The following is a 16354-nucleotide window of genomic DNA, read 5'->3' as shown; positions in this document are numbered from 1 at the left end:
GACTTACTAAAATGTCTATTTTAGTTTTGAGTAAGTGCATAATTAGACCTAAGGGTGCTTTTAGTGGGCACCCGGAAAGAACATATTCATATGCGGGACGCGGTATGGCAGTCTTCTTCTTGTCGTGTCTCTCTGTTACTGGAGCTTGGCGATCAGCTCATGGAATGTGTGACGGAAGTACCTACGTACTTACATGAATTTTTACGCATACGGGCCAATCGTGCGTGGTGAACGAATCCGCATGACTCTAAAAGCGTCCTTGGTTCCGATTACATACTTACTAAAATAAGGAGGCTAACCTTAGGTCCGACACTAACACCGCCCTAACCCCGTATCCCATGAAAAATTTTTTTTTACAGTTGATATACAGAGATGATGCACACCAGTACCCTCCTGTTAACGTCATTCAAGTACCTTGACGAGATCCTTGCCGACCTACAAACACTAGCTTCTTCAACATCTACTGTCAGTACATCTCGTTGAAAGCCATGGGGTGAGGATGAGGGGTGTGGACTCTCATCTCATCCATCGGCTGCAGAGACTCCTGAAGCATCATGGAGCCGCCAGGAGGGATGACCCCGGGGATCATGCTGCCGTTCCCAGTGTGCGCAGGATTTCCATTCGGAGTCATCGGTCCGTGGTTCGACTCTTGACGCATTATGTTCCTACGCCATTTTGCTCTGGCGTTCTGGAACCAGACCTGGGAAAAGAGATATAATTGGTGAAGTACATCCATACTAGTACCTCAACTTGTAAGATAAATAGAATCACAGCTATTTCCCATTAGTGTAGGCACAGACCACGGAACTCCAGTTACCACGATCCTGACAGATCACTCTCCACAAGTTTTTTGTTTTGGATATCCATTATTTGATCCAAAGAGCACAGAAAAAAATAGTTACTACCAAGAAGTAACTAAAACAAGAGATAGTTGTAAAATATTATCTATGGCTTCTGTGATGGACTGGGAAAACAGACGTTCAGCTGTTGAGCTTTCCGAGTAATGATGTAGTAGAGACAGACAGACGGATTTTCTTCCAATTTTGTCTTCAGATTACTTCCACCACTCCACTCCACACCACTCAGGAATATCAAACAAATTATAAGTGTTCTGGAACTATTATTTATTGAAAATAATCGTTATTATTTGGCCATAGCATCTCACCTGCAAAACTCGTTTGGACAATCCAGTCTTCTGAGCCAGTTGCTTCAGGTCCTTAGCATCGGGGTTCTGATTGATAGCGAAGTAGGACTTCATTGTCCTGAGCTGATGGTGCTTGAAGCTGGTTCTCATACGTTTGGTGCGTTGGGTGTGGCTGGATACACTGCCTGGTGATGCAACCGACGAGTCATATGCAAGAGACTCCATGGAAGAAGATAGGTCTCCTCGATGCAGAAGTTCTGTGAACAATGAAGAAGATTTATTAAATTAATTGCATGAATTTATGCATAAATTAGCGATAGGCAAAAGTTGTTGGTAAGGCTAGCAGAAGAAGACTTAGAAGGACGTACATAAACCAAATTGGAGATTTCTTTAGAAACAGGTTTAATTAGTACGATCCATTCTGAACTGGCGTGTGTGTATAAAAAGAAGTGTGTCAGGAATCAGGAATGAATTTAATGGAATTACATCAGTCAATCCACACCTTGGTTAGAAATAGGCGTGAGTTTATGTATGTATGTAATTACATGCACCATGCCGATGAGAGTGAATAGGCATCGGCTGAACACTATCAAGTTGGTTTACCGCCAATCTCGATCCTATAAAACTATAGTAAATTCAAAACCGTGTTTTCGTTTTGACGTTTCGATAAAAGTAAGCAAGTATCTCAATTGACTAGGTTACCATCCAGCCCCTTAAGGGTCGTCAGACCAGAGATCTCGGCCCTTCTGTCCGGATCTGTCAAATAAATGATGAAGGCATTAGCAGAACTATAATTATGATCCTACTTATCTAGACTTCTTTGCCATAGGAATAATGATAATCTAGCCTCTGGGTCATTAGACTAGGTCAAACATAAATTATAAAATTCTGATCTAGAAAAAGTAGCCAGTGTTACGCCGGTGTAAATACTAATGAGTAATCAAAAATCAATCTTATTTTTCTTAATGACTTATTTTCGAAATTTAATTTGACTGTTGAACTTTTTCATACAAATTCCATAGAAAATTTTCATTTTAACGTTTCATAAAAAGTATCTCATTTGACTAAGTTGTCAACGATTGTACGGATGCATCGCCGTGACGTCACCACATCCTCACTTTTTCACCCACAGGAAGCTGATTACCTCGAGATGGTACATCCGGAGGCTGTGGTCAGCAAATTGCGTCTTCTCATAGTTTTGTTAGTTTTTGCTAACAACCCTACTTCCTGAATTTTGTGGGGTGGTCAGCTGTGACACATTTCAAGCTTGGAGAAATTGAAATAAATTGAGAAATGGTAGGTACAGCCAAAGCTTACGCCTGGAACTTTTTTTTTTATTCAAAGTAATAATAAACATTTTACAATCATAAACGGTGTCTCATAAACCTTTCGACAGGTTTTTCTGTACACCGCAACGACTCTTACAGGGATATGCAAAACTATGAATCACTCGAAGCGAAGGCTACTTGCAGCCACTTATGGTAGTCTGTTGGGCTCTTCGTCCTTATAGATTCTCAGATATGGATGCAGCTAGCTGTTTGACGAATAGTGTAAGACGAACTAACTAAAGTGTCATGAGCAATATAATGTACCCACTTTAGGACTCTGTCGCACTAACATATTTGACATTTAGTGAGTCTTACAGTTCAATTTGTCAAAAAAGTTAATGTGACATTATTAATGCTCGTGACCGTACGGAGACAAAAGTATTGAAAGAAAGAAAACATTTATTTTCATTGTGGTTTAACGGTACCGTGTTATAACTACTGATACCGTTAAACCACATCATCTCCCTAGCATTATCCGGTTGTTGATATGGACAGGGAGCAAATGTCTGTCTGACCTTCCAACCCGTGAAGGGAAAACCAGCCCAAGACAGCTTAGGTCGCATACCTCCGAAAATGCATTTCTCGGGAATGTGGGATTATAATATATCTGGATACCTAGTTGCCGCCTATTGTACTAATTCTATTTCTCTTTTGTTTTGTTTTTTGTTTTTTCCTGTTTGTGCAATAAAGTATTTGTTATGTTATGTTATGTTAATTTGTTAAAAAAATAATAATAGGAATTCTTTCGATTATCCAATATTTAGTTATCGTTTTTACAAGTTAAACAATAAAAAATATAACCTCAAAATCTAAAATAACAAGCTAACGGAAGTCGAGGATGGAAACAACTGCAACTGACAAATTATAAGAAACACAAGCCATTTGAATCATTACATGGCTGTCAAAACAAATAACACAGTAATGATAGATGTACCAGTAATTGGACATATTTTTCGATCTACAAGATATGGCATAATGGACGACTTACCAATGTCATAAAATAAAATAAAAAATAGGGATGTCCCTCAATACGCCCTTGTACGAATATACCTGACACCAAAATTCTAAGAATGATTTCACGTATAATAAAATGTATTCTCATTCATAATAATCAATTGCTCACTAATACCATTTATGATAAATTTATTTAACAATTTTTTACACTTAACATAACAGCATCATGGCTGTATTCGTGTCTGTGCGTGTGTGTGTATGTGTGTGTGTGTGTGTGTGTGTGTGTGTGTGTGTGTGTGTGTGTGTGTGTGTGTGTGTGTGTGTGTGTGTGTGTGTGTATGTGTTTGTGTATGTGTGTCAGCTGCTTAAGTTCCATGTAATAGAGGCCTATTGCCATTGACCGCTGCTTATTGCTGAAACTTCATTTCTTCATCATGACATCTCCTATAAACAGAGGGGCAGCAATATTGCAATTCGACATTTGCGCATATAAAAATAAGTGCACAATGCACAACTTTTAAGGTGAATTGCTTTTAACCCCCCGGGACATATTTTGGTTAATAATTTTTAATATAAATTCAGTTTTTTTTTTATATAGATTCTCTAAGTTACTAAAGACTGAAAATCGCCAAATATCCGAATTCTAGTGAACATAGGAACATCACTAGTCAAGCTCAGTGGCTTTACATTTTTAATTTATAAAATTCTCACCCCTCCTGGGTGGCTCGTCATCGGCGTGCGCGCACACATCGGTCTAATTATTAAATTCATAATTAAATATACTAGATACCTTGAATGATTTAATGGGGTCTCTTTTGAGTCAATTATTTTTTTCTTTCTGGCTTTGTGGTTTTTAGGCAAACGTTCTACTGATAATCGCATTCGTATAAACAGACATAATTAGGGACCCGTTAATTGTATATAACTATAGCCCGGCAATTATACATATTTAAATACTGTGCTCACACGCCCGCTATGTGCGAGGATCTTTTTCAATCTAGCTTTAAACCTTAAGCTTCGTGTTGCAGGGGTTTAGCTTCGGGCTCAGGGTCAAAATTCATCATCACCAGCCCATTACCGTCCCCACTGCTGGTGCACGGGCCTTCCCTATGGATGGATAGGGACATCGGACCTTAAACCACCACGCGGGCCCAGTGCGGATTGGTGGTTATTAACGACTGCTAATGCAGCCGTCACCAACGGCTTAACGTGCCTTCCAAAGCATGGATCTTTTTACTTTTTGGACAATCAGGTGATCAGCCTGTAATGTTCTAACCAAACAAGGGGTTACAAAGTAATTTTTGTGAAAGTCCCCACTGGGATTCGAACCCGAGACCTTCGGATCGTGAACCCAGCGCTCAAGCACTGGACCACGGAGGTAGTATGATTATGTTATACTTTAGTTACAGGACTCATGCGTTCTTGGAACAGGGTAAAAACAGTTTCTTATAAGGACGTAGTGTAGGTAAAGCGTTTTTTATGTAATATAAGTACTTAAGTAGGTAAATTATATTCTCAAACATATCAACCCGACCGGCTACCATGGGAAAATACATGGCAAATAAAAAAAAGGAAAATCTATCAAACAAAACTGGAGGAATTTTATTTTTATTGACAGAATTAACATGTTACCATCTTTACGTCAAAGGTTTTTTTTTTTGTTTTAAAAAAGCCAGTAATAAAGCATCTGGGTCGTAAAGGCTTCGATATTAACGATTGGTTATAAAAAAATAAAGAAGCAGCGACGGGACCCCTGTTTTATTGCGTTGATAGGCGCCGCTTACTTGTGCCGGCGCAGCATTCGGCGCAAGCGCACTTTGTAAGAGGCGGCGAAAAAATTTGAACTTTAAATTTTCCGATTCAGATTTGGATCTTAAAGTCACAAAATGCTTGGTGAAGGGAAACATAGTAAGGAAACCCATATACGCGACCCAACCTGTAATTGGGCTGGAAGGTCAAACTGGCAGTTGATTTAAAAAAAAACAGACCTTTAAGATCAGAAAAACGAGATGACGTTCGCTGAACACCCTCCCTATCAGTATGGTGTCCCGCATACCAGCAGTGGCTGCCATCAGACAGATTGCCCCGTAGCTTTTTTTTTGTGACGTGGCTTATTGCAGATTTGCCGCAGATGGCATTAACTACTTGGCTGGACAAATTGCATCGCAGCAAGCGCGCAGTCGCAATGCATTCGATGTCGTACTGTGCAGTCATGACTTCAACTTCACGCAGTCGTCTGCAGTCGCATGACATTGAAGTCACGACGCGGTTTACTTCGACTTCACACGACTGCAGCCGGCCGCGTGAAATCGAAGTCATGACTCTGCATTACGAAATCGAACGCACAGTTATGTCATCATCATCATCAGCCCATTAACGTCCCCACTGCTGGGGCACGGGCCTTCCCTATGGATGGACAGGGAGATCCGGCCTTAAACCACCACGCGGGCCCAGTGCGGACCAACGGCTTAACGTGCCTTCCGAAGCACGGAGGAGCTCGAGATGAAAACTTTTTTTTGTGGTCACCCATCCTGTGACCGGCCTTTGCGAAAGTTGCGTTTACCGCTGCGCCACCGAGCTCCTCAGTTCCACAGTTATGTACCTCTATGTTATTTCTGCTTCGGTGTTTTCCGCTACCGCTCGTACCTTACTCGGAGGTCAACAATAAAATTTTGGTAGACCTTGTAAAATGATAGTATAACGTGAGACCAAAGCCTCTGCCAGTGCTCAAATACGACTGAATTTGTTGAAATCGTATAATTGGGTAGTTTCCTAGGTCAAAGATAAATTATGAAATTCAGATTACTAAACAAAGACAGATCTGAAGGTGACAAAAACCGTTGCCTTTTTTCTATTTAACTTGTTTATGAATTTTAATAATGAGGAGCTCGGTGGCGCAGCGGTAAACGCGCTCGGTCTGCGATTGTTGAAGTTAAGCAACTTTCACAAAGGCCGGTCTTAGGATGGGTGACCATAAAAAAAAATATATTTCATCTCGAGCTCCTCCGTGCTTCGGAAGGCACGTTAAGCCGTTGGTCCCGGCTGCATTAGCAGTCGTTAATAACCACCAATCCGCACTGGGTCCGCGTGGTGGTTTAAGGCCCGATCTCCCTATCCATCCATAGGGAAGGCCCGTGCCTCTGCAGTGGGGACGTTAATGGGCTGGTGATGATGATGAATTTTAATAAAGAAAAATGTAATAATAAGTGCGACATTTTGTCACGTTTTCCTATGACGTCACAGGTTGCTTTTTCATACAAATTCCATTAGGCGAGTAGTTAATGCCATCTGCGTCAAACCTACAATAAGTCTAGTCAAAAAAGGCGTTTAGTAAAAAGTAACTGATTTGACGAGTTGGAAACGAAAGAGAAAGATCAATCAACAATGATTTTATTTAAAACCATCGTAAAACAGGTTTAAAGTGCTTTAGTGTTTGGCAGAAGTAACAACATTATTTATTTTTAACCCCCGACGCAAAAACGACGGGGTGTTATAAGTTTGACGTTTCTGTGTCAGTCTGTGGCATCGTAGCTACTAAACGGATGATCCGATTTTAATACGGCTTTTTTTGTTTGAAAGGTATATTAGTGGAGAGTGTTCTTAACTATGTTTGGTGAAAATCGGTTCAGGTCATCAAGGTCATCAGGTCGTTTGTTAGGTGTGATAGGAATGTTACCTACACGCTCAGTTTGCTTGCAAGCATATTATGTGGGATCGGATATTTGAAACACTAATGTCTCCTGGAGCCACTGAGCTGGTCTGTTGTTAGCGTAATTTTTATTCTGGTCGGTAGTTTTTTAAAATTTTTAGTTTTGTATTTTATACCTACCTACCTACTGGTCACTGGTCCAGTGGTTCAGTGGCTCATCGGCTTGCTTCTCAAATGTAGAGCACCAGTTCGAACCCCGTAAATAACGAACTTACACCAATGAGTTATTAATTTTACTAATTACCTCGACCTCGACCATTAGACGGCGATACGGCTCACCAAATATCACGGTGGTCTAACAGAAAGCTCGGTGGGGTGTGGGTACTTACTCTGACTACCCCAATTATGTTATGCTACCTACTAGTTTTCCACCCATGAGTCCTTCCGCGAAGTCTTTAAACATATTATCACGCCTGGATCCCTGACAGGGTGCGCAACGTATAGTATATACACCCACTCAGACATCTACGTTTAATTAACATGTACTAGGGGGGCAGCCTATTGCCATTAACCCGGCACAAATTCTGGAAACCACGTGATATCAATTTACCTTTGATCCAAACATAAATTAAAGTCAGAAAGTCGAATTCAGTGGTTTAGACATCGAGCGGAGATTCGAACCTATGACATTACGATGTTAGTCACTCGTTCTTCGAACTGGGCTATCAAGGGCTTTTTATATGCTTAGAGGTTTATGATATATCTACATATGGACTATTTTTTACTGAATTGTAATTCACAACAGAATGCAAGTTTTCAAAAAGGCGCTTGCGTAGTTTTCACTACGTATAATATGACGATATGTACTCATTTATTTTTGTCCTTACTTGGAAAAGAAAGACAAAAAATAACTAATAACTCCCGTTTTTTCACAGGGTCACACAGGGGGGGGGGGGGTTGATTGGGGGCACAGGGGGGGGAGTAGGGTTTATTCGGGGTTTACAGGGGGGGATGTGAGCAGAAACCTACTTTAAGATTTAGATACCTTTTATTACACAGATTTTAGAAGTCGGTTAAAACTTCCCGATGTGTAGTCCCTACTAAATTCATCTAGCATCTTTACGTCCACCATTCAATCATTCTTCATTATTCTTTAACGTATTAAAGAAATGCTGCCAATGTCTATAACGACAATAGATTCCGATTCAGTTTATCATTACATTGACACTAATACAATTTAAAAAACCTCCCCCATTTAGACAGCTAATTAAAAACTAATGTGTAAAAAAAAACAATAAACGGGACTAAACTCACCTCACCCCAAGATAATAAAAACAAAATACTATCCACTATAAACAATGGTAATCACTTAAATTCTGACCACAGACAAAAAAGTAGTTAAAAAAAAATTGATCGTTTATCTGCGAACAAAAGCACATCACCTGTCTATTAAGAAAAAGAAATGGGGTCAAATACATACGGTCACGCGAGACTTGTGCATGTAATGCCTATTGGGGTAGGCAGAAGAATGAGAACACCAGAAAACAAATTTACATAAACTGCCTATATACGTCCCACTGCTGGGCACAGGCCTCCCCTCAATCAGCCGGAGGGGGTATGGAGCATACTCCACCACGCTGCTCCACTGCGGGTTGGTGGAGGTGTTCTTACGGCTAATGGCCGGGACCAACGGCTTAACGTGCCCTCCGAAGCACGGAATCATCTTACTTTTTCGGACAATCAGGTGATTCAAGCCTGAAAAGTCCTTACCAAACAAAGGACAGTCTCACAAAGTGATTTCGACAACGCCTCCATCGGGAATCCGACCCGGACCTCCAGATCGTGAGCCTAACGCTCTAACCACTAGACCACGGAGGCTGTTAAAAAAAAAACAAATTTAAACAGCAGTAATTGTCGCCAATTCAATACTGAATTATTAGATTCATAACAACAGTGACGAACCGTTTGGTGAGAGCATTCAGCGCTCCCCATTTGTCCGGCCAAGAGTGTCATGTATAGGCTGTTTATGTATGATGATGTTGTCGAGTTATCAGTTATTAATCTATGCTATCCCTCCGGCCTCCGTGGTCCATTGGTTGAGCGTTAGGCTCACGATCCGGAGGTCCCGGGTTCGAATCCCAATGGGAACATATCATAAAAATCACTTTGTGATCCCTAGTTTGGTTAGGACATTACAGGCTGATCACCTGATTGTTCAATGTTTCGGACGGCACGTTAAGCCGTTGGTCCCGGTTACTACTTACTGATGTAAGCAAGTAGTCGTTACATGAGCCTGAGGGGACTTTGGCGGCTCAATAGTAACCCTGACACCAGGGTTGATGAGGTTGGTACTCCCCACACGATAGAAGAAGAAGAGAATCTATGGTCTAGTAATGGTATTTAGTAAATACGATGAGAGCCCTCAGCGCTCCCCATTTGTCCGGCCAAGTAGTTAATGCCATCTGCGCCATATATAAAATAAAACACCAAAAAAAAAGCATTAAATAGTCCCTGACTGCAATTTTACGGAGAACAAATACGCGGGTAGAAAATTCCATTAATATTATTCATCAAGACTTCGAATCTAAAATGGCTGAAAGTTAGGCAAAGCTCTCTGCCCTCCCCGATAGGGACTACGAGCGTAACGTATATACGTACTTAATATTTATGTGGTAAGTAAAATAAGTAAAGTAATCTTTCAGGATTACAAATCGAGTATTTTTATCAGTCGATTTAGACACAATTTTTTCTATTTCCAGATTCTGGCAACACAATTAATAAAATGAAAATACATTGTTTTAAGTTTACGCGGTTATTATCATAATTACAATATAATAACGGGTTCTTGCCGCGTTTAAATGGGGATATGAGACTCCCGATATTTCGACACTGTTGCAAGTGCCATGATCACGGGATGACTGATGAGATTGGAGTGGAGTAGGTAGATCCATAATTTTCTACGGGCAGACATATCTGTCTACCCTCTTTCTTTGCCGCTTGTTTATGTTTTTGATATCGGAATGTTCGGAACCATCTGAACTCGCACCAAACTCACTACGACAAACCGCACTCACTGTGTCCTCACGTTTTTTCACAACATTAGGCCGTTTCAAGCTTTTTACAACACCTACTACTGGATTCCACATGGTCGATAACCCCATTTAAACGCGGTATGAACCCGTTATTATGTGTTTTAATTAAACTGAAAATAATTAAAACTAAAATAACAAAATAATTTAGATATACAATAAAGCAAATTACAGTAAATTATCTTATAATATAGTGTTGTCGCAAGGTTCGTTACTCATGACGGTTTTAGTTTTGGGTCAGGAAATAGTTTTCTAATTAAATAAATAAATTAACACTCCGGTGGCATCAAGTCAGTTGAAATAATTAATGTGGAATCAACATAAATATAAACTTAAGCTCAAGGAAGTGTTAAAGAGGTGACCCATGCACAATCTACAGAGAAGGGTGGAAATAGGGGGGATGGGGGGGGGGGGTTGTCCAGCAGTGTGACACAGCTGCAAAGCGACGCCTTTCAGTAAAAACCAAGCACAGTTTTTGAAAAATTACGTTGTCATTCTGATATGTGATTTTTGTTAAGAGAACCTCGCGATATCGCATACGAGTTGTAATCGAATTTAGCAGTGGCAATATAAAAACGTACTTTTAAATTTACAATTTATCATAATGTCACGGGGAATTTCGGTTCGGGCTCTTAAAAACTCATTACACTTTGAAGGTTTGAATTTTTTATTATATGGAATTTAAACCTGGCGTGCGAGGTTTGGGTGTACACACTATAGACCTCTGCCTACCCCTTCGGGGATACAGGCGTGATGCTAAATGAGCTTTTACCGAGATATTCCGTGTTCGAGACATAAAAGCTAGTTTCCAACAAGTCAAATCAGTTACTTTTTATTAAACGTACACGAAATCGCTATGGAATTTGTATGAAAAAGCGTACTGTGACGTCATAGAAAAACGTGATAAAATTTCGGACTTATTATTACGTTTTTCTTGATTAAAATTCATAAGTTACTTAAATATAAAAAAGAATATGTTTTTCGTTAATTTTAGATCTGTCTTTATAATTCATTTTGCACCTAATACACGATCCAATTGCCACGCGCCCGTACGACATATGGAAAAATTCGAATCGAATAGTCGCCATGTGAACGTAGCCTTACTGTTGTTTTTCGTATTAAACGCACGAGGATTTGAATCGATACATTACATCTCGATAAGGCACGTAACGGAGTCAAGAGAGTTAGTTCGCGTTATGGCCGTCACGCGCGCTTGTCAAGTGGCGCTGTTGTGCCAACAACTTGGCGGGAAAATGCAGTGACAAGTTTTTTTTTTATGCATGAGAAAGCTTGGCTTTGGTACTTGATATATTAAGAGCATATTGTGATGAGTTTGAAAAAGGAATAGGGGCAACAGACGTGAATTTTTTATTTTAATAATTATGTAGATGTTTTTTTTTGCACCAATGACTTATTAAGTTAGTTCGACCATTATAGACGGCGATACGGCTCACCACATATCACACTGGTCTAACAGAAGCTCGGAAGATGATCGTCTCAAAGGTACATCAATCGCAAGATGAACTTGAAGACCTCTCTTAGTTCATATTGCGATGGACGTGCCTCTGACTACCCCAATTGGGATATAGTCGTGAGCTTAGGACATGTGCCAGAAATTTGTACCCAAAGTCTTCCGGTTAAATACCGAAAGCTCTGACTTTGAAAGCCGAAACTAAAACACCTAAATCGTTTCAAACTGATTTCATATGGTTATCGATTTCTTTATCTAAAATATGTACCTATCTATTAGTATTTATTATTTTATACTACATGTTGCACTGTCCCGCACCAAATTGTAATAATGTTTCCTATCCACTGGTTGCCTGGAAGAAATTGCTGCTTAGCAATAAGGACGCCAGATTGTACTGTATCTATCATCATCTGTGTTAATTTGTTTTGCATATTGTGTGCAATAAAGTATATTTGATTTGATTTGATTTGATTTTGATCTATTATCAAATGCGACTAACACGAACATCTGTAAGTTTTTGTATTTAGAACTAGCAAGTATCTAATAATCTACTGATTAAAAAGTTCCGATATATTTAACAAATTACTGCACGTCACCATTGACGATAAAGTACAGCTATTTGGTACGAAACTTTACACAATATAATTTTAAACAATGTACACAACACCATTGATTTGATATGACACTGCGGTTGTAGCCTAATGAAGTGACCAGGCCATTCAGAATCCATGATTAATCGGGTTGAGAGTCACAGAACCTGAATTCACCTCAATGACTACCTCGCATTTCGACGCTATAAAGAATAATCCAGACGGACGACCCTTCCCTGGCGGCCCGGCAGACAAAACCATCTCCGACTCACTCTCACTTTCGAGGCCACGGTGCGCGCGAAAGGGACGCAAGCAGATTTGGTAGCTCGTCGCCTATTCATTAGCAGTGATTACGCGCGGGATGAATTGACATCTGGGCCGGGAAGGCACCCGCTTTCCCTTCTGAGGTGTCTGCTAAGGTTCGCCGCCGTTTGCTCTAGTTCGATGAAATATGTATATTGTCACAAACGAGGCTTGTACGGAATAGTTTGAGTTTACACAGCCGGCTCGGCGGCAGAAATGTTACGTATTTCATTACTCTCCGTTGCATCGACCGGCGAAACTTCGTCCGTCATATTATCGCTAACTTTCGTTGAGGAAAAGAGGGTCTTTTCCTACAAAGCGCTTTTCGAGTGGAAAATAATTAAGGGAAAAAGATTTTTAATTACAGGAAGATTATTTATAAAATTCGCCCAATAATAATTATTTCGTTCGCTGTTACTTTCGCTTAGGCTTATGTTATTTATTGAGTGAAAATAATGAGTTTTTGTTTACTTACCTAGGGCTGTGCTGGCCATCCTCATGGTTTGGACTTGCATGTCTTCAGGGGAGCCTTGCGCCACCTTTCTCTTGCGTGGTCTTCCCTTAGGGCTCGGCCCTCCAGCGTAGTACTGCAATGGCGAATCTCCCTCACTGTTCATGTCTTGGCACCTGGGCATCATTAAAATAAATATTATTTTACGACTGTATTTACAATCGATCAGAGGTATAGCATCATCTGACGAACTAAAAACCCGCATTTTACCGAATTATATTACATCAAAGTAATTTTAGTGGTTAGTGAAAATTCAAAATATGAGATTATTTTTCCTTAGACAAGTACTATGAATATTACGACAGGGGGATATAGCTCATTGTCCAAAGAGACAGTAACTAATTTAGGTAATAAATAATGTAACCATATTGTCCTCGATTCCTACATGCACTCTAAATTTTAAGTTATAAGTACCCGTCATTTTCTTATCCGCCGAGTAGGGACGGATAATTTGACTGTTAATTTTAAAACGGATGAGTGAATGAATAAATAACGCGGAGGAATGAAATAGGCTTCTCGCTGGTAAGCAACCAGTTCGACATGTGCTGACTACTCAATTCCCAATATAAAATTTTTGGGAGGGTTTTTTAAATGTCTGCCTAAAATTGACGTTTGTTCCATAAATGTTACGTCTGTCGATTACGCGTCCCTTTCTTATTCGGTGGATAAGAAAGTGACAGGTATAAAATATAGACTTATGGTGTGCATTGTAACCAGCACAATTACACGTGCGCCTTTAAATACAACCAAATGTTTCGTATAGATATTATGTAGCTAGCTATAATACATCTCCAGCGCAAGAGGCACCCCCTTTAGGGGACGGTTGAGAGGGTGGGTTATATCTACCTTATACATAGGAATATCCCGATATTCTATACCCGGTTCAAATACAAGGTATCTATAAGCCGCGCAAATAACAAACATTTCCCTGTCAAGTGGGTTGCATATCCCCTAGATGTCTAGTTGATTCGCACGGATAATATCATTCTGACTATTTCAGACCCTATATCAATTCGACGATTAGTTAAACAATAATTATGTTATGTAAACAATAATTTAATAAACAAACAAACCTATTTGAAATATAGGATTCAAATATTTAAATTGTTTTTTTTTTTGTTGACGTAGGCGAAATCACTTTGTCAGACTATCCTTTGTTTGGTAAGGACTTTTCAGGCTTGAATCAGTCCTGATTGACCGAAAAAGTAAGATGATTCCGTGCTTCGGAGGGCACGTTAAGCCGTTGATCCTGGCTATTAGCCGTAAATACACCTCCACCAACCCGCATTGGAGCAGTGTGGTGGAGTATGCTCCATACCCCCTCTGGTTGATTGAGGGAAGGCCTGTGCCCAGCAGTGGGACGTATAATATAGGCTGTTAATGTTTATGTTTTTTTTTGTTAGATCTGTCCGTGCCTAAAGCACGTAGATTCTTCCGAATCGACACGCTGTCAGAATTGTTACTTTTATATGGAATTATAAATCTATCACAGAACAGCTAAGGTCGATTCCTGTTTCGTTAATTTGATTTCTGATCTAAGTGAACGGGATACAGGAATCAACAAATTCTTCGCGCTCTAGTTAATATAATATCCTCTATAAATCGTCTGTCTGTGGAATGTTCCAGAACACATTGTTATTTTAATAAGCTGAAGCCTTGTAAGTAGAATGCTAGGAATTCCCTAATAAGGTTGTGGAGGCAAATAGAGGAAGTTGTACATATAAACATAGATAATATATTAATATCTGTTATTGTACTATTACCATCAGTTTCGGGAGCGCCGCTTTGAACCCCGGTACCGAAATTGATCCAATGAGTTATTAATTTATCTAAAGTGCAGTTTTCACTAACACAGTTGGCTCGACCATTACAGACGGCGATACGGCTCACTCGGTAAGGTGTGGGTACTTAGTTCAATTTGCAATGGATCTATCTCTGCCTACGCCAATTGGGATATAGTCGTTATGTATGTCATAGTAATGTCTGTGTAGAAAGGACATTGCGAACTTAGTATTAGAGATGGTCCAAGTTGCCCGGGAAAGAAAATGCGTTTGTTTGGTTCCTGGCACTAATACAGTGTGTCAGAAACCAAACACACGTACCTTTTTTTGACATGATTTATTGTAGATCTGCCGCAGATGGCATTAACTACTTGGCCGGACAAATGGGGAGCGCTGAAGGCTCTCACCCGGTACAACGTTTAAGACAACAGTCCTGAGGGTGCCCAGTTGGGCGCGAACCTCGGCTCAGAGCGTCGTCTGAGAGGAAAAATATTTGAAAGAATGAATCGACCCTAGTGGGTCGATAGCGATAAGCGCTGATTGAGGGAAATCGTCGACCACCTAGGCGGGGTTTACACACGTGCCTACTCCCATTCCTGGGCAGCATTTAGACCGAAGTTGAGCAATGTCGTTTCTCTTCAAGGGTACTTTGTACTAATAAATTTTTACCTCTAACGGGAAGTACTATTAAAAAGGTATGAAGTACAAAAATAAAACGTTTTTTTTAATTAAAAAGTTTTAGGCCTATACCCAGCAGTGGGCGTCGTACGGCTGATAATGATGAAACAGTTTTAGCTAGGTTTCTTCAGCAACCGCGACAAAGGTGTTTTGGCACGTGGCTGTAATCGGGACTGACACTTCATATTTGACAGTTGTTATAAATAAAGAAAGTATCTATAGTAATAATCACGTAAGCACATTTTCAATAAATCACAATATGATGTGATTTTCTTTAAAAACACTTCGGTTTTATTCAATTTATTAATTACGGGTAAAATTAAAACCACATCTTTTACCTGGATTAAAACTAGCGTGTCTATTACGAGATTTTATAACCACAAGTCACATCCGAATGTGATTTTACAAAATGGTGACGGTGTGGAGATAGTGCCCATCAGCGCTCTCCTGCCAATATCATTCAAGTGACACAAGGTCCTAGTGGACCTAACCTTGTTGATACTTGTCAAAGTCTTACCTATAACCGCTGTTGACGTCTTCGTCGCAGTATTCATCCAAGCACGCGCTGTCGTAGTGTGGCCGACAGTAGACTAGCCCATCTCTCATTCCAAACACATCTCCTTTCGACAGCAGAGTGCCGCACGCGACGCAAGTGAAGCAAGTCAGGTGATATACCATCTCCCTCGCACGCATGACCAGTTCGTTAGCAGTTATCCCGTTCCCGCATCGCGCGCATCGTTTCACGCAGAACAATCTAGAACAATAGAGAGGGAGATGTAGAGCCAGTTGGCTCTTTCGGTGATGACTGTTACTTTAATGTTTATTTTTAAGTTGTAAACAGAAAACACAGCTTAGA

The 16354-nt window shown here is 40.2% G+C and overlaps 1 protein-coding gene across 2 annotated transcripts in view; it reads right to left on the bottom strand.

Annotated features, from left to right (window-relative positions):
* Positions 1–224: 224 nt before the first annotated feature.
* Positions 225–16354, bottom strand: part of LOC126380127 (LIM/homeobox protein Lhx2-like) — a 38094-nt gene continuing 21964 nt past the window's right edge. For both annotated transcript variants that reach the window (XM_050029378.1, XM_050029379.1), the window contains exons 4-7: positions 16016–16252; positions 13004–13155; positions 1166–1401; positions 225–700 (exon numbers count right to left, since the gene is read on the bottom strand). In XM_050029378.1, the coding sequence (XP_049885335.1) occupies positions 467–700; positions 1166–1401; positions 13004–13155; positions 16016–16252 (859 nt within the window). In that variant the 3' untranslated portion in view covers positions 225–466. The remainder of the gene's footprint in view (positions 701–1165; positions 1402–13003; positions 13156–16015; positions 16253–16354) is intronic.

The sequence above is a fragment of the Pectinophora gossypiella genome, chromosome Z (genome assembly GCF_024362695.1).
Source record: "Pectinophora gossypiella chromosome Z, ilPecGoss1.1, whole genome shotgun sequence".
NCBI lineage: Eukaryota > Metazoa > Arthropoda > Insecta > Lepidoptera > Gelechiidae > Pectinophora > Pectinophora gossypiella.
Note: the sequence above shows the minus strand (reverse complement) of the source record. Positions and strands in the feature narration are given on the sequence as shown.